The sequence below is a fragment of the Dermacentor albipictus genome, chromosome 10 (genome assembly GCF_038994185.2).
Source record: "Dermacentor albipictus isolate Rhodes 1998 colony chromosome 10, USDA_Dalb.pri_finalv2, whole genome shotgun sequence".
NCBI classification, from domain to species: domain Eukaryota; kingdom Metazoa; phylum Arthropoda; class Arachnida; order Ixodida; family Ixodidae; genus Dermacentor; species Dermacentor albipictus.
This window is the reverse complement of record NC_091830.1, coordinates 28,022,301-28,041,404: the sequence shown is the minus strand read 5'-3', so window position 1 is coordinate 28,041,404 and position 19,104 is coordinate 28,022,301. Positions and strand designations below refer to the sequence as shown.

The window sequence follows — 19,104 nt, the reverse complement described above, 5'->3', positions numbered from 1 at the left end:
CCAACGCGCCTGAGGTGGCGCGAACCGCGGCTGGACGCTCTTGGGCGCGGCTTACAAAAACGTTCAGACCTGTGTGGTTCACAGGAATTAGTACGGGATAACAAAACGCATAGAATATGACACAATGCAGAACAAGTCGTTTTATTGCTTTTGATTAAAATGCTCACGAAAGCTTTGCGCCACATAAATTTCATCTGGTCCACTGAATCTGCATAGTTTTGGTTCATTTTATTGTGGTGATATTACACGATATGCTGGATATTTTCTGCGCTGTTTTCTGCTTCTCAGTTCGAAGCATTTTTAATGATTACCATGCTTACAGATAATGTGATTTGACATATTTTCCTGTAAATATTTGTTATGCATCCGGAAATTTTCTGATTTTGTGCAGCATTTTGTGACGCCATGTCATTCATTTTTTTCGTATTTGCATTCCTGCTACTGAATAACTGCTAACGGCGTAGCCTAGAAAATGACAGGCCTGCGCGGCGCACGCATCACAGTCACAGCGCAAGCTGAAAGAGCGGTTCCATAGACCCTCCACTTTCGGCACCACGCACTACAGGGTCCTCGCGGCGAAGTCTCTTCTCGTCGTTTTCGCGAGAGGGGTCTGAACTGTCCGCCGGGCGTCAACGGAGAGGAGCGGCTTGTCCTGCTCTCTGCACAGCGGTCTGCTGAGCCCGATGTTGCCTGGTTGCAGCAGCCGCGTAGCTTTACAATGCGCTCCTTCAGCAGCAGCTCGTACCTTGCGATGAGGTGCCGTAACGTGTACCGAATGGTAAATACAGGCACGCAGAATACGTGGCGCACATTTCGTATCCCTTGAACCTTGGCACGGTGTTTTGCAGTTGATGAGGATGATAATGATAATGGTTTGTTGGCATCCCCTTGGTTACCTAGCCTGCTTGAGTGGCCAGGTCCAGCTACATGCAGCATGCCACTGCTATATGCAACTGCGACATGTCGAGACACCTGGCGGAATATACGGCAACTCCAAGGTAAAGTTTGTACGTGTCAACGCTATGCGGCACGCCTGTCACACGGCGTGTCAAATCGCACAATACATTGCTAATAATGATGATGATAATGATTTAATGGCATTCCCTTCAATACGGGACAGTGGCGAACAGTCACCTAGCCTGCTTTAGTTAATCAAGTATGCCATTCATGTTATTTATCACGCCAATATTTATATATCTCAATAATAGTGTTTTCCTTCTTAAAGACTTCTTTATCTGCCTTGTACCGCTACCAATGGAACTACTACATGGCGTGCCATATGACGTAATAATGTACAACTGCAATGCAAAGGGCGCATGTATACACGCTACGCGGCACGAATGTTACATCGCAAGGCAAGTGCCATGATAGGATGCTAATGATGATGATCCTTTCTTGCCATCCCATTTGAAATGCGGCGGGGACATAGGCACCTAGCCAACTTCATTTATTCAGACACACAACATGTTTTTTTTTTTTTCTGGCATTCTTGTACACATCCCCTTAAACTTCCTTTTCTTTCTCAAACCTTCTTTCACTGCCTTGTAGCGCTACCTGTGCATCTGCTACATGGCGTTCCACCTCGTTTACTAATATGCAACTGCAATGTAAAATGTGGACGTATCGACGCTACAAGGCGTACAAGTGCCGTCGCGTGCCTCCTCGCTCCATAAGAAATGTTTAAATGGCATTTTCCGCTTCGTGCTCGCAAGCGCTCGCATGGCTGAGTGGTACAGAAGCTTGCGGCCGCGCAGAATGAGGGCAATGATGGCCTGGCTTCGGTTCCGGTGGAATCTGGGTATTTTTTTTTCATTCCCGGTGATAGCTGCTACAGACACCGGACACCGGCGATGGAAGCGATGGTGGTGGCGCCCGTAGCAGCTTACGCTGTAATGGCACTGCATGTGCTAGGGCTCGTATTCACCGGGCCTCTCCCGAGGGCAGGACTCTGGCAGGGTAAGCAATTGTTGACTCGGGCCCAGGCCGGATTCTGACCTAGGATCTTTGCACTCTGGTCGAGCTCTGGCCCGATTCGGGTCCACAATAGGCCCGGGCATGCTATTTGCATCTCGAGAATACTGATGGCTATGAAAGCTACAACCGTAGGAAATTTTGTCAATGTGGTGTCCCTCGCTTTTTGAAAAAGCCGGCGCAGATGTGTCATGACAAAGCAGCAGCCCACTGCACCGATTTATGCAAGCTAGCAGAACTATTTGATCACTCGGAAAATGATACCACTGGTCATCCCTGCCCACTATAACCCCGCTATTTAGTGCGATTAGCATTCTTTGTCCACTTTAGGTCCTTTCCATCCATCCGCCCGCCCGTCCGTCCGTCCATCCGTCCGTGATCCATCCATCCAACCATCCGTCCATCCATCCATCCATCCATCCGTCCCTCCGTCCGTCCGTGATCCATCCATCCATCCATCCGTCCGTCCGTCCGTCCGTGGTCCATCCATCCGTCCGTCCGCCCGTCCGTGGTCCATCCATCCATCCATCCATCCATCCGTCCATCCATCCATCCATCCATCCATCCATCCATCCGTCCGTCCGTCCGTCCGTCCATCCGTCCGTCCGTCCGTCCGTGATCCGTCCGTCCGTGATCCGTCCGTCCGTGATCCGTCCGTCCATCCGTCCGTCCATCCGTCCGTCCATCCGTCCGTGATCCGTCCATCCGTCCATCCGTGATCCGTCCGTCCGTCCGTCCGTCCATCCATCCATCCATCCATCCATCCATCCATCCATCCATCCATCCATCCATCCATCCATCCATCCATCCACCCATCCATCCATCCATCCACCCACCCATCATCTTGTATAGGAACTTAGGTAACTAGGTATATTTTCGCGATCCCATCGTGGTTGTGCACCCAACGGCTTTATCCGATTCTCGACATACCGTTGCCGTCACGGCATTGCCACCATACAGTCATCGTCATGTTGTCGTCGTCATGTTGTCGTCGTCATGTTGTCGTCGTCATGTTGTCGTCGTCATGACATCGCCGTCATACAGTCGTCCTCATCCCATTGCATTATGACCGTCGTCGTCACGCTGTTGCACTATCGCCATCATTTCCAAAATGTCACTTAATTCTCGTCACGGCGGCATCGTCCTACCACCTTCGTCATTTCGTTGCAATCGTGCTCTCATCACGTATTCGGGGTTACGCCACCGTTGGCATGCCGTCATCCATCACAGATTGTGTGTCATAGCACCATAGTGACACCTTCCTGCTCCTTCCATTGTTATCATTTTGCCTTCATTATCTGTCTCTCGCCATAAAATCGTCTCGCCGTTGTACCCATACAGTCGTCGTCATCCGCCATCAAGACTGTTCCCTCGTCGTCATCCTATTCTGTTGATGCAATCTTCAACTAGCCTTCCCTTTATACCATCGTAGTCGTTTCAAAACCGCCATTGCATTGTCGTCATGCTCACATCACCGTACCTCCTTCCGCATTCCGTCGAAATCATTCCTTCCTTATTCCACTGCTGTCAGTGCATTGTCACCATATAGCTTCATTATGCCATCATGCTCATGGCGAGCGCTTGCCACAGCAGAGTCAGCCGATCATGGAGACAATGTACAGCGCATGGATCTCTAGCAATCGAAATCTCAGGATGGTAAATAAATAATAAAGGCACCTTTGGCTATACGATGCAATGCTACGTCACTCGAATGCTATTCACATTACCTTCGATAATCATCGCCTAGGAGAGCTCTGGCAAGACTCTTTTGTCCTTGGGACACTGGAGACTTTTGGTCAGCGTTGCTCCCAGATTATTAGGACCTAAGATTTCGAGAGGTGATCTTGCTCAGGCAAGACACTGACGGCTCAACTTTCGAGTGAAGCTGGGACGTTGAATTTGAGTGGTTCTGACTGTCACTAAGGAGGAGGGCATTATGAAGGTCGGGAGCGGGCGCTGGAGGACCGATTCCAGGAGTGGTAATGCGTCACCGAGTCGGATGGCAATGACGATAAATTAGACGAATATTTCATTCTCAACGGCGTTGAAGAGATGGGATGCGGTTCCAAGGGTGGAAGAGTCACTGCAAAAGAAATAATTCTCGAGATGGCCTTTTGTCTCAAACATTCATTTTGTATCAGCCAGAAGAGGATTCAGTGAAGGAGAAAGAAACTTCTGTAAACTCTTTACATTTTTGAAGAGGAGAAATGTTCCCAAGGTGTTGAGTTTTGAACAATACTTGCTGCCGCGCAAAAATATCTAAATTTTGAGTTTCGGCAAAAGTGCTTGATGCACCACTCCGCATTGCCTTGTGCTTGATCATTTTTAAGACAGAACAAAAACAAACAACTTTTAAACGTTTTCTTAGAATAATTAAATAAATAGGTGGGAAGAAAATTACGGAATATTCCTCCTGAAATTAAATTGCATGTTAGTGCATAGTTCCATTCACTATCGGTTTCTATTTATTTTTTATTTATTTGTTTAGACGAGTTGACTATTCCGCCGGAGCTTGTCAAATGATCACTTAAACTATATAAAGCTTAATTTTCAAGTGGTCAAGGTCCTGAGGTAACCAATGAATACCTGCATTGATGACGCGATGTTTCAAAACGTTGGTGAATGGGACGTGGAACATAAAACTGAAGACATATTATTCTATTCGCTCAATGTATTTTTGTGTTGAATCCTATTTTCACACGTTAAGAGGTTAATCCCCCGTGTAACTGCCTTTTACTTGTTTTTTTTCTGTTGCAATACGCAGGTTCTGGGAATTTACATGATCAAACAAGCATCCTATCGCAATTTGATCGTAAAGAAATAGGTGGTGTGTGCTGAACATGTATGCATAAAGCTCTACATCCTGAAGCGAATATAAAGTCGACTGCAATATTCACGCCATTAAACTGAAGCAGAATAAATCACCAAACTTACATGCTTGGTTTGAGAATATGATGATGATGGCACATGAGCGTTAGCAGCCATGTAGCCAATTTATATTTAATGGAGTTAAAAGAGCTGCTAATGACAGTGTTTCACGGTATCGGGATTGCCATTAGAGCCGCGTATTTAAGTTTACATTCGGGCCAAGATGGTTTGCTTGAATTGGATCCCTGTAAAATGCAATGGTTGTTTGAGGCTCAAAGTTAAGGTGGAATAACCTAGCAGTGTGTACGCGAGTATACACCTAGGCCTTCAGTTATATTGCCACATAACTATTTCTAAGGTGTATTTTGGGCGTTCATATCAAAAGTGCGGGGGATGTACGGGGGATGTAAATTGTTTTGCGTTCTATCTTTTCTTTTTCAGCAGCAATTTCAATGAAATAATTGACGCAATGAAACCTGCCTGCCCAAATAAGATTCAACAACTTTGTCCTTTTCTCTCCTCCATCAAAAGTAGGCAGGCGTTGCGCCCCTGCATGTGCGATTGCCAGCCTGCTCCCTGTTTGCCTCTGTCGATTGTAATGTGTAATTTTCATATGGAATAATCCCATATTATTCTCTGTTTCCGGCTACTACCCTCAGAATAACGAAGAATTCCAGCAAGACTTGTTTATGCTCAAGGTCTAGTGGGTCGAAGCGAAGAGGGCAGCGCCGGGTACGAGCCAGGTTTGAAATCACCGGGCCAGGTGGTTGAGGTGGGCCAGCGCATGGCACTTTTGTGTTCGGGCCGGCATCGGGTCCCGAAAGGCCACCCGTGCAGCGCTCTTTTATAGATGCCAAGACGTCGTCAGGTCACAGGCTTACTCTTAAGTGCTCTGTTTGGTTTAGAGGGAAGCAAGTACATATTCCAATACATAACTGGCAGCCTAGCACGTTTCTAGGCGAATGCGCATGACGCGCCGCTACCCAGAGAATTAGTCATGTATCTCAAGCGGCTGCCATCACGGGCAGAATATCTTATTGACTGCGTATTCGCTATGATACGCGCCTTGTGTTATACAACATTGTTTACAGACAGGAAACTCGTAGATGTCCGTTGCAAATGACAAGAGCGCTTTTGCATAAAGCCAATATAAAATGAGGCTAGGCCTCATTGTCTCCTGGCTTTATGTTATGGTGACGATAAGGATGATTATTTGTTGTTTTTTGGCGCAAATGTTAGGCGTTGCCGAAGAAAAAAAAAATTAATTCGATGCCCAATAAGCAACGTGTGGGCCGTCGTGCCGTCGTCGGCGTTGCTATCGTTGTGTCGTCGTTGGCGTCATTACGCCATTGTCTTCCTTGTCGCGCTGTGTAGTTGCCATCGTAGTAGTCGCTCTCTTCGCTACAGTTGCTGCTGCTTTTGTTCACGCCTCTGTTTGATTCTCTGAAAATTTTCCACGGAGCGATTACGACAAGAATGTTCGATGCACTATTCTGTCCTGTGACGTCAACCTTCTTTTTCTTTTTGCTCCTTCTGAATAGTGTAGCAGGTATTACTGATTTAAAAACAAGAACTGGGATCACGAAGGGAACGCTGTACCTGTGTATGCTTGTTGGTCCCTCCATTGTACACGCGATATCTGTCAGACACGACAATGCAACGCCTTCTGGCCAACGGTTATAACGCTCTCAGGAGATGTCCAGGGAAAAGTTATTGTTCTTTGTTCGAAGATTTCAAGTGTGCGTAGAGACTTTTCTCCGTGTTTAGCGGGGAACTCAAACTCAAGTGATTCTCGACTTTGCGGCATCCATAAACCATGTGCAAGTTGTATTGCAAGCAGCCCATGCTCCTAATAATGGTTCTTGCCACCGTAGACGCACAGCACGTGGGTGAGCATACCGTGTTTTACGAAGAAATGTCTTATTTCTACGCAGTGTAGGCGATACTTCTCACATTGATTATATTTGTGCTAATAGGTAAATTCGACGGATAGGAGTGAGCTTCGTTATTATGAGGCGATACCAGCGATCATGGGCAGAGAGTGCTCGACTAAGGGCCATAGATATGACCATTAGTCAAACATTAAATTCTTATTACCACATGGTGAATGCACAATGTACTTAGTTTCGAGATATCTTATACCACTGCACACTTTTCACCAAATATATTTTGCTAGCAGCCAGACGTCTGGTTGTATACATGTGTAAGACCAAACTTATTATATTTTTCAAAGCCCAAGCTTCTTCGGGTCCTTTACATTCACATACCAGCCAGAAATAATGAGTACCTGCAGATTTATGCACCAAGTATTCACGAATCAATCCACCCGCGTTCCATTCGTCCATCAGTTGATCCAGGTATCCTCCATTTACCAGTTATTTTATCGTTAATTAATTCACCTATCATAAGAAGCCAACGAACACTGACACCAACGACAACATAGGGGAAATTACTTGTGCTTAATAAATGAAATAAAGAAACGATAAATTAATGGAAATTAAAGTGGATGAAAAAACAACTTACCGCAGGTGGCAACCGAAACCACAACCTTCGCATTTCTCGTGCGATGCTCTACCAATTCAGCTGCCGCGTTGCTGTTTCCCCATCCACTTTCTTGGGTATTTATGTGTCCTCGTAGAACCCTGGGAGTGTTAGCCAGCGCCACCACTCACATACCTTGGCGGCGGACGTGGAACGTCCTTTCTGCCGCAGGCGTCACGAGAACCTGATCTTTTCGGGTGAAGGCAACTGCTAAATAAACCCACACATGCTACCTGAAGGCATCAATGTCACCGGATTCGAGACCCTCGTTATGTAATAAGCGAGCAGGGTTCGCAACTTTCGTGGGTTGTCAGTTCGAAGGTTGTGCGTTCGCAACCTTTGTGTGTTGTGGGTTCACCACCTTCGCGAAATGCGAAGGTTGTGGGGTTCGGTTCCCACCTGCGACAAGTTGTTTCTTGTATTTATTTAATTTCCAATTATTTATCGTTTTTTTTATTTTATTTATTAAGCACAAGTAATTTCCCATATGTTGTCCGTGGTGTCAGTGTTTGTTGGCTGCTTATGATAGGACTAATGAAAATCGGGACCCTCAGTTAACCCCATCTCTTCTCAGTTAATACATAATGAGGGTCTCCAATGCAGCAACATTTATGCCTTCAGGTAGTATATGTGGGTTTATTGACCAGTTGCCTTCACCCAAAAAGATCACGTTCTCGTGACGCCTGCGGCAAAAAGGACGTTCCGCGTCCGCCGCCAAGGTATGTGAGTGGTGGCGCTGGCTAACACTTCTAGGGTTCTGCTAGGACACATAGATACCCAAGAAAGTTGATCGGGAAACAGCGCCGCGGTAGCTCAATTGGTAGAGCATCGCACGCGAAATGCGAAGGCTGTGTGTTCGGTTCCCACCTGCGGCAAGTAGTTTTTTCATCCAGTTTAATTTCCAAAAATTTATCGTTTCTTTATTTCATTTATTAAGCAGAAGTAACTTCCCCTATGTTGTCCTTGGTGTCAGTGTTTGTTGGCTTCTTATAATATAACTAATGAAAATCGAGACCCTCGGTTAACCCCCTCTCTTCTCGTTTATTCATTTGCCTAGCCATTTACAATTCATTGATCTATTTATCCATTCGCTTAGCATTTGCCCATAGGGTGATTCACACACTATCCATGCACTCATGTGCACTCACCTTGTTCACAGAATTATGCGCATGTTGTACAGTTATTCCGTGAATAAACCGGAAAAGAAAGCTTCTGAAATAGCGATACCAGGAGGAGATGAACGAAACGAGATATTGCAAGGTGTGTGCCTGATACGCTTGATAAAAGTCATTTAGCTGTTGTTTTGACCTGCTTTTGCCATTTTTCCAGGGGTGTTTAGAGAAGGCAAGAGGTTAAATGATAAACAATTAGCACACATGCTTGTTTATCTTTTTGATTTCCCGCGTGCAATCACTCACGAAGGGAACTGCCTAGAAGCACCCGTGCCACAGGAGCACGTATATGTATACAAAGCAGCATTTCAGGGCAGTCAACAAATGTCCATCAGCGCAAAAAAGAACATTTATTTGAGTTTGACCAAGAAGGCAAGAAAGCCGCTTAAGGTAATGAAGGCTTTACTACGCAAATCTAATAAAAACAACTATTAATTACGACATTCCGAAAAGAATGCGCCTAGTGAATGCGTGGTTTCACGGCACTTACTTGAACACATCAATAAAGGAACTTCTCTGCTTAGGATCCTCAAAGTTACGTCGTTAATTGGGAAAATACAACGCCGCAGATTATTTTTGGACATCGTCGTGTTTCTACTTTAGAAAATGGCCGGTTCTGTTCCAGAGTACCGCTTTCAATGCAATTCCGACGAGGTACTTCTGAGGAGCTACGTGCCTCGGCTCGACCGCTTCTGCAAGCCTTGGCTCGCGCTGGCCACCGAGCTGTACAAGCATCGCTGGTGCCTGTGCAAAGAAGGTTACGTCCGTAACGCCTGGGGCGACTGCATCTCCCACCGCGAGTGCAACAGCTGTGCGAGCGAGCGCCACTCGGACTTCAACGGCTGCTCATCGGCATGTCCGCTGGTCTGTGGCAAACCCGAACCGCAGATCTGTACGAGGCAGTGCGTGGTTGGCTGCGCCTGCGCACCTGGATACGTACTGTGAGTAATTTTGCTTAGTGTTCGCCACGGATGATGACTCTGGGATCGATCGTGCACTGAAAGACGCATTGCAGGGAGAAACCTTCCTGTGAACGTGCACGAATCATGACGTTATCCCTTTCAGTCCCGACAGATTGCGGCGCCCTGGACCCATTGTTGCTCTGCCATGGATTACCGTCTCTACTCTCCACAAGCAGACAAATGGTCTTTTGTTCGCCCTAAAAAAGTTTGCACCTTTAAGGGCGTATCTTCTCTCCAAACCAAAATGAACATCTGTCTTGTTTGCGTTCACTTCTTTAAAGCTCTGCTATCAAGAATGCTGTGTCACCCTGATAACGCTCGTGCCGTTCGTGAAGTGGAATTACCGGGCGAGTATAGCGTTAAGGAAAGGAAAGGCATGCAAGATAGATGACGGCCATTGTTCGGCGTCAAGGTAATCCCCAAATTGCGCAAGTTTTTTCAAGTGTTGGCTGCGGCTAATAGAAATCCTTTTGAAGTCTTCTGCCGTTCGTATCCGGGGGACCACGACGCTGCCTTGAATCTTGAATGTATTATTTGTTACTGCTCTCCCCATAGTGCACATAGACAGTGACCCGTAGCAATGCTACTTGCGTTGATGACATATTTCGGAACGGACGCTTTGCAAACGTTTCCTCATCGGTTGTCCAAATGCAGAGGGTGACGTTGGTATCCTCGCGCTTGCAATAGCAAGTGGGACCATGGAAGAGCGTCTCCACCCGCAGTAACCGAGCACAATCATAATTTCCGTAAAGTTGTTTCTTTCTCTCTCTCTCTTCCAAGCGCAAGAACCTGTATTGTTGTACGCTTATGTGTGGTCAGTACTTGTAGTTTATTAGACAGTTTTAGCTTGTCTGGTATTGCGGTGAACGCAGATGTACTGGGAGTATAACCGGATGGGCGTAGACGCAAACGCAAGTGGCCGGAGCGTTGCAGCCAGCTTGTCTGGTATTGCGGTGAACGCAGATGTACTGGGAGTATAACCGGATGGGCGTAGACGCAAACGCAAGTGGCCGGAGCGTTGCAGCCATACGGTGGCGCAGAGCTCCATCCCCCCAACACAGTGCTAAAATGGCAGTAACCAAATGTATTCTTTTATGCGAAGCATATTACGAGAGCTCAACCCAGCTCCTCAGGTGCGGCGGTGTCGCCTTGAAACCACGTGACACCGTGACGTCACGACAGAGGAGAAGTGGCTTTGGCTCAACTCTTGCAAGACGGGCTGGGTGGGAATCGAACCAGGGTCTCCGGAGTGTGGGACGGAGACGCTACCACTGAGCCACGAGTACGATGCTTCAAAGCGGTACAAAAGCGCCTCTAGTGAATGCGGTGTTGCCTTAGAAACGAGCTGTTTCTAAGGCGTGCGTCTCTTGCTCAGGCGCACATTTCGTTGCCGCGCCGAACGCTGCTTTGCTCGACGCTCACCGCGTCCAATGCGGGGCGCGTAGTCGCTGCCCTGTAGCCCATTGTCTTACACCCCTTGGCGGGTCGACGGGAACGCTGTCGCGTTCCACTCTTGAAGGCGAAGCAGTAATGCATGAGTTGTTTCTTCGTCTAGCCGAACCAAATATAGCCAAGCAACAGCAGTTCACCAGGCTAAACAGTGGTTCAACAACTAAAATAAAGGCTAGTATGCTTCGCATCCTGGGCTTAACCTTACCTAAGCCACAGCCATTTTTTTCGATGCTGTTCTAAAATTTTGCAGTCGCATTACTGTGCCACAATTTGCTGCTACCAAAATTTACACAAGCGGTAAAGTAAAATACTCTAGGTTTAAGTAATACTCGCTCTGTACTTTTCTGGTTCGGCTCTGCGCCACGAGGTGACACGATTTGTGAAGCCGCTAACGTACCCGCCTCCCGCCCATTGGGTGGAACGACCAGTTCACCTGCGTTTACCGGCATATCGGAGAATATAAAACTATGTATTGACTCATATATTGTTGCTTTTCTACGATACCCTCCCAAATACCCTATTGTAGAAAAGCAATGCAATATTTCGGTACAGTGGAAACAACTGAATTTATTCTTTATTTGCCCTTTATCTCTCTATCTTTTTGTGCAATTTCGTTTACACTGTTACGGGGAGCTATATTTAGATTATAGTTATTATAAATCAAGTAATTGGTAGTCAAGAAGAGCGTCTTGCTTACCCTAGTTATTGTTTGCAGATAAATTTTGATCTTCCATGCAAATAATGTAATTTACGACGTGCATCACTACGCCCAGCCCAATGTCATTGGATGCATTTAACATCGCCAGATATAAATGGGCGTGAAATTTTCTGTTCTCACATAGGCTTAAACTTGCAACCAGGATGCACTGACTTAGCGATCATCCGCACTTTCGACTTCATTTAACGCAGTAAGGCGAACGCATCCTCACACATAAGGCACTGTCTTCCCTTTCAGTGACCCCTGGGGCAAAAGACCGTGCGTTACCGTAGCCGGCTGCCCACCAAAGTGCCCGCGTTACTCCAGCTTCCAGTTGTGCAAGTCCAACTGTGCGCCCACGTGTAATGGACCTCGACAGGACATCTGTGCGATGACTTGCAACAACGGCGAATGCGTATGCTGGCCCGGTTTCTACAAAGTGTTCCGGAAGGGCGAGAAGCACTGTGTTCCGCCAAACCAGTGTCCCAGGACGCAATAAACACTCTGTTCACAAAAAGACAACAGCGAGGTTTAGCAGTGTATGCAAACGGACGCACCCACGCAAATAGCTCGTCGAAGAATAGACCTCTCCCTGTTTGCAAACGGCGTGACGTCACTGGCAGCGCCCCTCCCATCTGCCGCGCCTCCCAAGTGGGCGCTGGTTCGCAATAAACGTTCAGCCCACCGGTTCTTTCTGCATAGGAGCGCTGCCTGTATCAAAGCGGCTTTCATCGAAAATTTTGCGCCTAAATTCCGGTGCGGGCGGAAGGCAAAAGTAGTCGTTACTGCGCTTTAGGTGCACGGTGAAAAAACCCAAATGTTCAAAATATAATCCAGAGCTTTCGCTTACAGCGTTCTTCATAAGGCAGTCTGATGAATTGGAATGTTAAACACCATATTTTAATTCTTTTACCTCATAGTCATCGGGATGCGATTGCACGAAGCCTATATAGATCGTACAGAATTCTTTGCGAGCTAACCTCGCCGTACCTGCGTCCTCCCTTTGCCGGTTTTAATTTTTGAAGACCGAATTTTACGTCTTTTTGTGCATCATAAAAGTATAAGTTTTGCGTCGTAAAGGCAAGTATAAGAACAAAAAATAAAACAAGAAAATTTATATAATAATAATATTTGGGGTTTTACGTGCCAAAACCACTTTCTGATTATGAAGCACGCCGTAGTGGAGGACTCCAGAAATTTACACCACCTGGGGTTCTTTAACGTGCACCTAAATCTAAGTACACGGGTGTTTTCGCATTTTGCCCCCATCGAAATGCGGCCGCCGTGGCCGGGATTCGACCCCGCGACCTTGTGCTCAGCAGCCGAACACCATAGCCGCTGAGCAACCACGGCGGGTCGGTGATATCCGAATGTAGCCGCGAGGTGCCCCTCTTGCCATTGGCGCTGTGGCGTCTGCGATGGGCAAAAATTCATTTATACAACGGAAATGAAGAGTTCATTTTCGTCTTGCCTGTCTCCTTGTATAGAGCGCGTTTTTTCTACCACGCTCTCCTGCGGGAGAACGCCCCGTTCGTAAAAAAGAAAGAAGCAACGAAGATTGGCCACGAAAAGGTGCAGCGCAGAAAAAAAAAATTACTTGTTGCGTTCGCCACCGGGCCCTTTGCGTCACCGCCCGTGACTCGACAAAAAACGGCCACAGCGGCGCGCGCAAGCTCACGCTTCTAAACACGTTTCACATAGTTTTGCCTGTCGAAGCCGCCACAGCGAATATCGCAAGAGCCTCGCGGCTACATTCGGATATCACCGGCGCGCAAGCAGGAAGCGCGAAAACATGCACGCTTTAAGTTTCGGAGGGACGCGCACGAATGCAGGCGTCGGTCTCGACACCAGGGGTTCGCTGCGAGAAGGAGAGGAGGGTCGTTTCGCCACGCGCTCAAGCAACCGGCAATATTTTGCGGACGAGTGTACATACGTTCCTTCTGGCAGGGCGTACGGTGTTCCGGGAATGGTAGAAATAGAAATTCCAGGAGCTCATTTACTGTCATGCCTTTAGACCGACATATTACGCTGTAAATTTTTTTTTCTTCACACAGCGCCAACGGCACTTGGATAAACAAAACGCGCTCACTGATCATCTCGTCTCGTTCACTCCAACCTGTGAAAAAATGACAGGTTCTGAGGTTGTGGCGATGCCTGGTCACTAATACTGCCCCTATTATACGTCAGCACGTCCACATTTTCGCAAACATTACGCATTGCTAATCGCGCATTACACCACACCTACATCCACACAGCAATGTGCTCCGCTTCCCTACGAAATGGTGAGCCCGTACTGTCGCTACTTGTTGCCGCTCAGTTTATCACCACAAAACAAAGGTGGTGCATTTCCGTAAACAAGCTGATGTCGCTGTCCGCCATAAACCACCATGTTACAACTTCTGCAATTAAAGAAAGCCGACGTCCACAGTTTTACATCACGCCGTTTACCACACACCGATGTTCTCCGGCACGCACTACTACTAATCGGACTTACAAGAGTGGAATTCCGCAAAAATCAGCAAAAAGAAAAAGCGCGTCTAAGTGGCGCACACCATGCACTGCGCGGCTGCACCCCACCGAGAGGTGGCGGAGGCGGTGTTGTGCCAGAGTCACTGGACGTGTGCCGGTGACGTGGCGCTGTGACGTTGCGAGCCCACTGTTACGTACTCCAGGAGAGGTCTATTTGACTAAAAACTGTCCCCGTTAGCACGCGTAATTCTTACGAATGAACAGACGAAACAAGAAAACACGTCGATAGAGAGAGATGAAAAAAAGTAATCCTCGCCCGCTACAGTCCGTGAAAATGGTCGAACAGCGAAGCTGTTTTAGTCACACCGAGTGCTACACCATGTATATCAAACTTCGCAAGCAGTCTATATTGTAAGGCTTTTGTTTCACCATTTTTCTTTCAAGTCATTTTCCCTGTTGCGTGCTTCGCGTGGAGAACATGCTTTAGGAGCGCTGCCGTTTAAACTCAGCATCTGTGGCACGCAGCTCGGAATCGGCCCTAAGAGGGCGAGCCCGTTCACGAGCCAACTCTCGCTGACGCTCGTGATTGGCAGCTTCTTCGTCAGGAGCACGCACTACTCGTGGTCTTCCCATAGTTGTAGCAGGGATGGAATGTGCGAAACCACTAATCCAAAGCTCCGTATGTTGGGCCAGAGGCAAGGGAAAGGGGTCACTCCAACCCTTTTCCCTTTTTTTAGCGAAGTCCGACAACAACGGCACAGGGTCCGCATAAACTTCACTGTTAAAAATTTGTTTACTTGCTGGTTCTATGTCCGATCCAAGGTGCGTTTTGTATCTTAGATAGCTGGCCCAATATCGCCGCAAGACAGTGATCATTTTGTAGAAGGCAACGCGACCGTAATTCCTGCAGTTAACTTTCCCGTGCATGCTCCTTCAGTGAAGCGAGTAACATTGGGGCAAAGTACACAAGAGCGAAGCGATGAAATAGCACTTTTAGCAGTGCGAGACTTACTTCCACTTCAATACACTTCTCGCTTATCAAATGTAGCTTTTTTTTGCATGTGACAGTACTAAATGTGCCCGATTGAAGCAGCGGCAAGGAGGTGGCCAAAAAAAAAAAATAGACATGAACAAACATTTAGGAAAATCTACATCTGAGAGAAAAAAAAACTGGTTTACCTGTCGTATTGTCTTTTCTTGGCTTAATTCACGGCTCCTTATTTGATAAGAACAGAAGAATTCCCCGAAGAAGCCAAAGCGGTAAGATGACAGCTGGTGCGACTTTTGGCTTCGCCATCCGCCATAAACACTTCGGCGACATCCAGTGAACGGGGCGTGACTCGCTGACACACTGCCGCGGGTCTCCGAGATTCACACCGCTGGCCGACGTCTGTCTTTGTGTACCGGATACGCGGTGGCAGCTACGTCTTCTTGCAGGGTCCTCAGGAGATGAATGCACTCTTTGCCGCATGTCACCGTGGCTTGAGCGGCAACGCGATGGACATATTGTCCCGTAGTAGGGACGGGGGAAGAACACTGAGGAAAATCTCTGAGTTAATGAACTTCCTCATTGGGCGAACCAGTGCCCACAAAAGCAGGTTACACTCAAAGCGGAACGACAGCGTCGAACACAGTTGGCGATCGCACAAACTTGATCTGCGGGCCAAGCACGGCAGCTTTTCTGCATGAGTCATGGAAGGTTCCAGAATAATTTCTGGTGCCCGCGTGTCTTCCAGAAAGTAAGACGCAATTCGCGTCACGCGTACGATCAGATTACGCAAGGTTCGGTGGCAACGGATAGAACCGTCGATGACACTCGAGAAACTTCCGATACACGTAGGGGCGCCCTGCGCTGAGCGATAACATTTAACCTCTGTTAGCCGGTCAAAAAGCGGTCACCCGAGATAGGTAAACAAGCACGTGTATCGTTTAGCACTCTACTGACAGTGAGAATTGGTGTTAAAAGTTAACTGCGAATAATTTATGATTTTCTGTGGGACCGGTATTGTAGTGTGTACAATGAAAGCGCCCCTGACTGCGCTGAACATACCGTGCATAAGGTCTCGTGCGTTAGTATGGAGGTGGTGCTGATGCCTAAAGCAGTACGCCACCCGGCATGCGAGTCATGCATAATGGAAATGCACGCGGTGCTTACTGGGACGGCTGCGTGGGAACGCGAGCTACGGCTTTATGAAACGAGAAAGCGTCAATAGCAACATTTAACGTGAAGCGAGCGTATTACAATTACCTGCCACAGCTTGCAGAGTGCCAGCCAATTCCCGCTGCACCTGCTAAACTGCTATGCGTGGTTTCGCTAGCACGGACAAGCTACGAGTGGTTGGTTTGATGACGCCAATATTGTCGAGCTACGGGTAAATAGCCACTAATTTTTTTCTAAGTTATGCAATGTTACGTGCCAAAATCGCGATTTGGTTGCGAGTTACGTAGTAGTGGGGGATTGCGAATGAATTTTGACCACATGCGGTTATTGACTTGCACCCGTGCACGGTATACGTAAACAAAGCGCTCTCGTGTAAGGTGGTGACCTGCATGCAGGTTATCAGCGTAGTGACTCAAAGAAGGGAAGAATGAATGCATTGAATTTTCTCACAGATGTTTCTAAGCGGACCGACTACTAAGGCTTTCTTCGCGATCACAACAACCAGACACCTCAGAAGTGACCTAATCCAAGTGAGGCAAAACGCGGGGAAAGCGGGAGATGGAAATTCAAGACGATCAGCAAAACGAGAACAAGGTGAAGGCAGAAGCCAACGTTTCGACAAGTGGACTTTCGCCTTGAATAAGACAAGTCCACTTGCAGAAAAGTTGGCTCCTGCTTTCACCTTGTTCTCGTTTTACTCATCGTCCTAATCCAAATGAGGCCAAGGAGTCTTATCTTTAGTTTACGAGGCTGAGTTGTATTATCATAAAATTACAATTGAAGATGTCCACAGCGTCATCAACACAGAGAGCTGGACAAGACGGCGTGTATCCACTAAAGCCTGCGTCATCAGTGTCCACTTCTTTGCAAGCACGTACATGTTTTAGAGCAGGCGCCTCAGTCGTAACTTCTCTTAGCGCTGGCTCTCGATACCTAATGTGCAACATTATAAAAATTCATGGCGTGTTCTAAACATTACTCCTTGCCGGCTACGCGATCAGCTAATGATAAAAGCTGTATGCTTTCTGAAGGCCGAAATAGAGAGAAGGACGGGATGTTAAGCAAGTTCTAACAAAACACATGACCAATAAAGTAGGTTCTTCTTTTCCTTCTCTTTGTGCTGGTTAAAACTCCTCAATCACGTAGATGCTGTCCAAGCTGACTACGAACGAAAAAAAAAAAAAACCGAGGACACTTCGGCATTTCTCATGAGTTGCGATCGAGAAAATACGATACTAATATTATTTTATATAATCTATCTATCTATCTATCTATCTATCTATCTATCTATCTATCTATCTATCTATATATATATATATATATATATATATATATATATATATATATATATATATATATATATATATATATATATATATATAATCAAATTAGTATACGCGCTGCCCGAGCCAACAAGCAGCAGCTTGCTGCGGTGCCAACGCTGCATATCACCGACGTCCTACGCGACCAGAGACAGATGAAGGAGTAGTTGTCACCAAGGCCGGCAGGTGAGCGCAGCAGCTAAGCCCAGTGTGGGAGAGAGAGAGAAAGAATTAAGAACAGCACGCCAGCTTCCGAGAGCAACGGTGACGTGGCGTAGCGGCGATGCCCTCTTCCCTCACGCAACAGCTGGCGCGCCATTAGGCCAGCAGGTGTCCCCTTTCGCATGCTTTGCTCCATCGAGGCACGCTCGTGATGTAGCATCTCAGGCGGTGAGAATTTAGGCGCCGTTTGGCTCCTATAGACTACACACGCCAGATTTTTTGCTCAATGGGGCATTTGACGCTTTCGCATCAATAAATTTATAAACGCACCCAGACAATTTCAACAACACAATCAACTTCCTGATCGTAAAGGTAAATTGGCTGAAAGTTATAAAAACGTTTACTTCGTGCACTTTAGGTGTTTGGGTGTTTTTCTGCTAACCCTTATTTGCATCTATAGCTTTATGTGCACGCTCCTGAGAGCTCTGATCCTGCGCTGTAGCACGTACGATATAGCCACAATGATAAAACAACGTCCGGCTTCTACCGTCTTATCGCGGTATCCGTAGACCACAACAAAGCAGAGAAGTGCCCTTCATTTGGCGTGTCCTCCGGTTTTCCTTTAAAGACGCCGAGCAAAACATTTTGTGTCTGCGCGCTTGGAACTTATGCCTTTAGTTGTCACTTGTCATCGATGGCGCCAAATGACCGGCTCCATACTGCTGCGCACGAGGCCTCAAGAATGGTGGTGGCTCAAGTCCAGGCAATTGCCAGCAAGGCTTTCAACCCATTGTTGCATTGCTGCCCGATATCGTGACTGCGTGAGGGTTTACAGAAGTTGCCGCGCGCTTCCTATTTCTCGTTTGTCTGTTTCCTATATGTATTTCCTTACATGCTCCACGAGCCCTGTGTGGTGTCGTGTCATGGGTAGCCAAAGGGATTATAGTCGAGCCTGCACCTATCTTTCCATCTATATGCACAGATTTGTATATGCTTTTGTGTCCGTTGTACGCTACATAAATAAATACGGAGTAACGTTTACCTCAGGCAGTCACAATTCTGCTCAATTCAAGCCCACAACAAATTGCCACCACTTTCCTTTCCCGAGCCCCTACCACATGTCACTATACATCCATATTCAGACCACGAGAACACCAGTGCGCTTTCTTTTCAATTGTTTTACGTAGGTCGGGACCGCGAGAGAACAAGCTGCCTCGAATGCAAAAGAGCGTCGGCCACGGACCACATGCAAGAAGTGGTCATTATTCGCCTGACATGTTTTCGCTCGCAAGTTTTTCCTTAAGCTAAACTTCTTACTCATTTTTTT

The 19,104-nt window shown here is 47.1% G+C and overlaps 1 protein-coding gene across 2 annotated transcripts; it reads left to right on the top strand.

Annotated features, from left to right (window-relative positions):
• Positions 1-1,824: 1,824 nt before the first annotated feature.
• On the top strand, positions 1,825-12,675 carry LOC139050468 (tenascin-X-like). 2 transcript variants are annotated; one of them, XM_070526886.1, is made up of 3 exons: positions 1,825-1,956; positions 9,178-9,493; positions 11,922-12,675. In XM_070526886.1, exons 1-3 carry the CDS (start codon positions 1,851-1,853, stop codon positions 12,160-12,162), a joined length of 663 nt encoding a protein of 220 aa, XP_070382987.1. In that variant the 5' UTR covers positions 1,825-1,850; the 3' UTR covers positions 12,163-12,675. The 2 variants fall into 2 exon arrangements, with proteins under 2 accessions (XP_070382987.1, XP_070382988.1); XM_070526887.1 differs by lacking the exon at positions 1,825-1,956 and adding an exon at positions 6,596-6,728 and having other exon boundaries at positions 11,922-12,671.
• Positions 12,676-19,104: the final 6,429 nt, after the last annotated feature.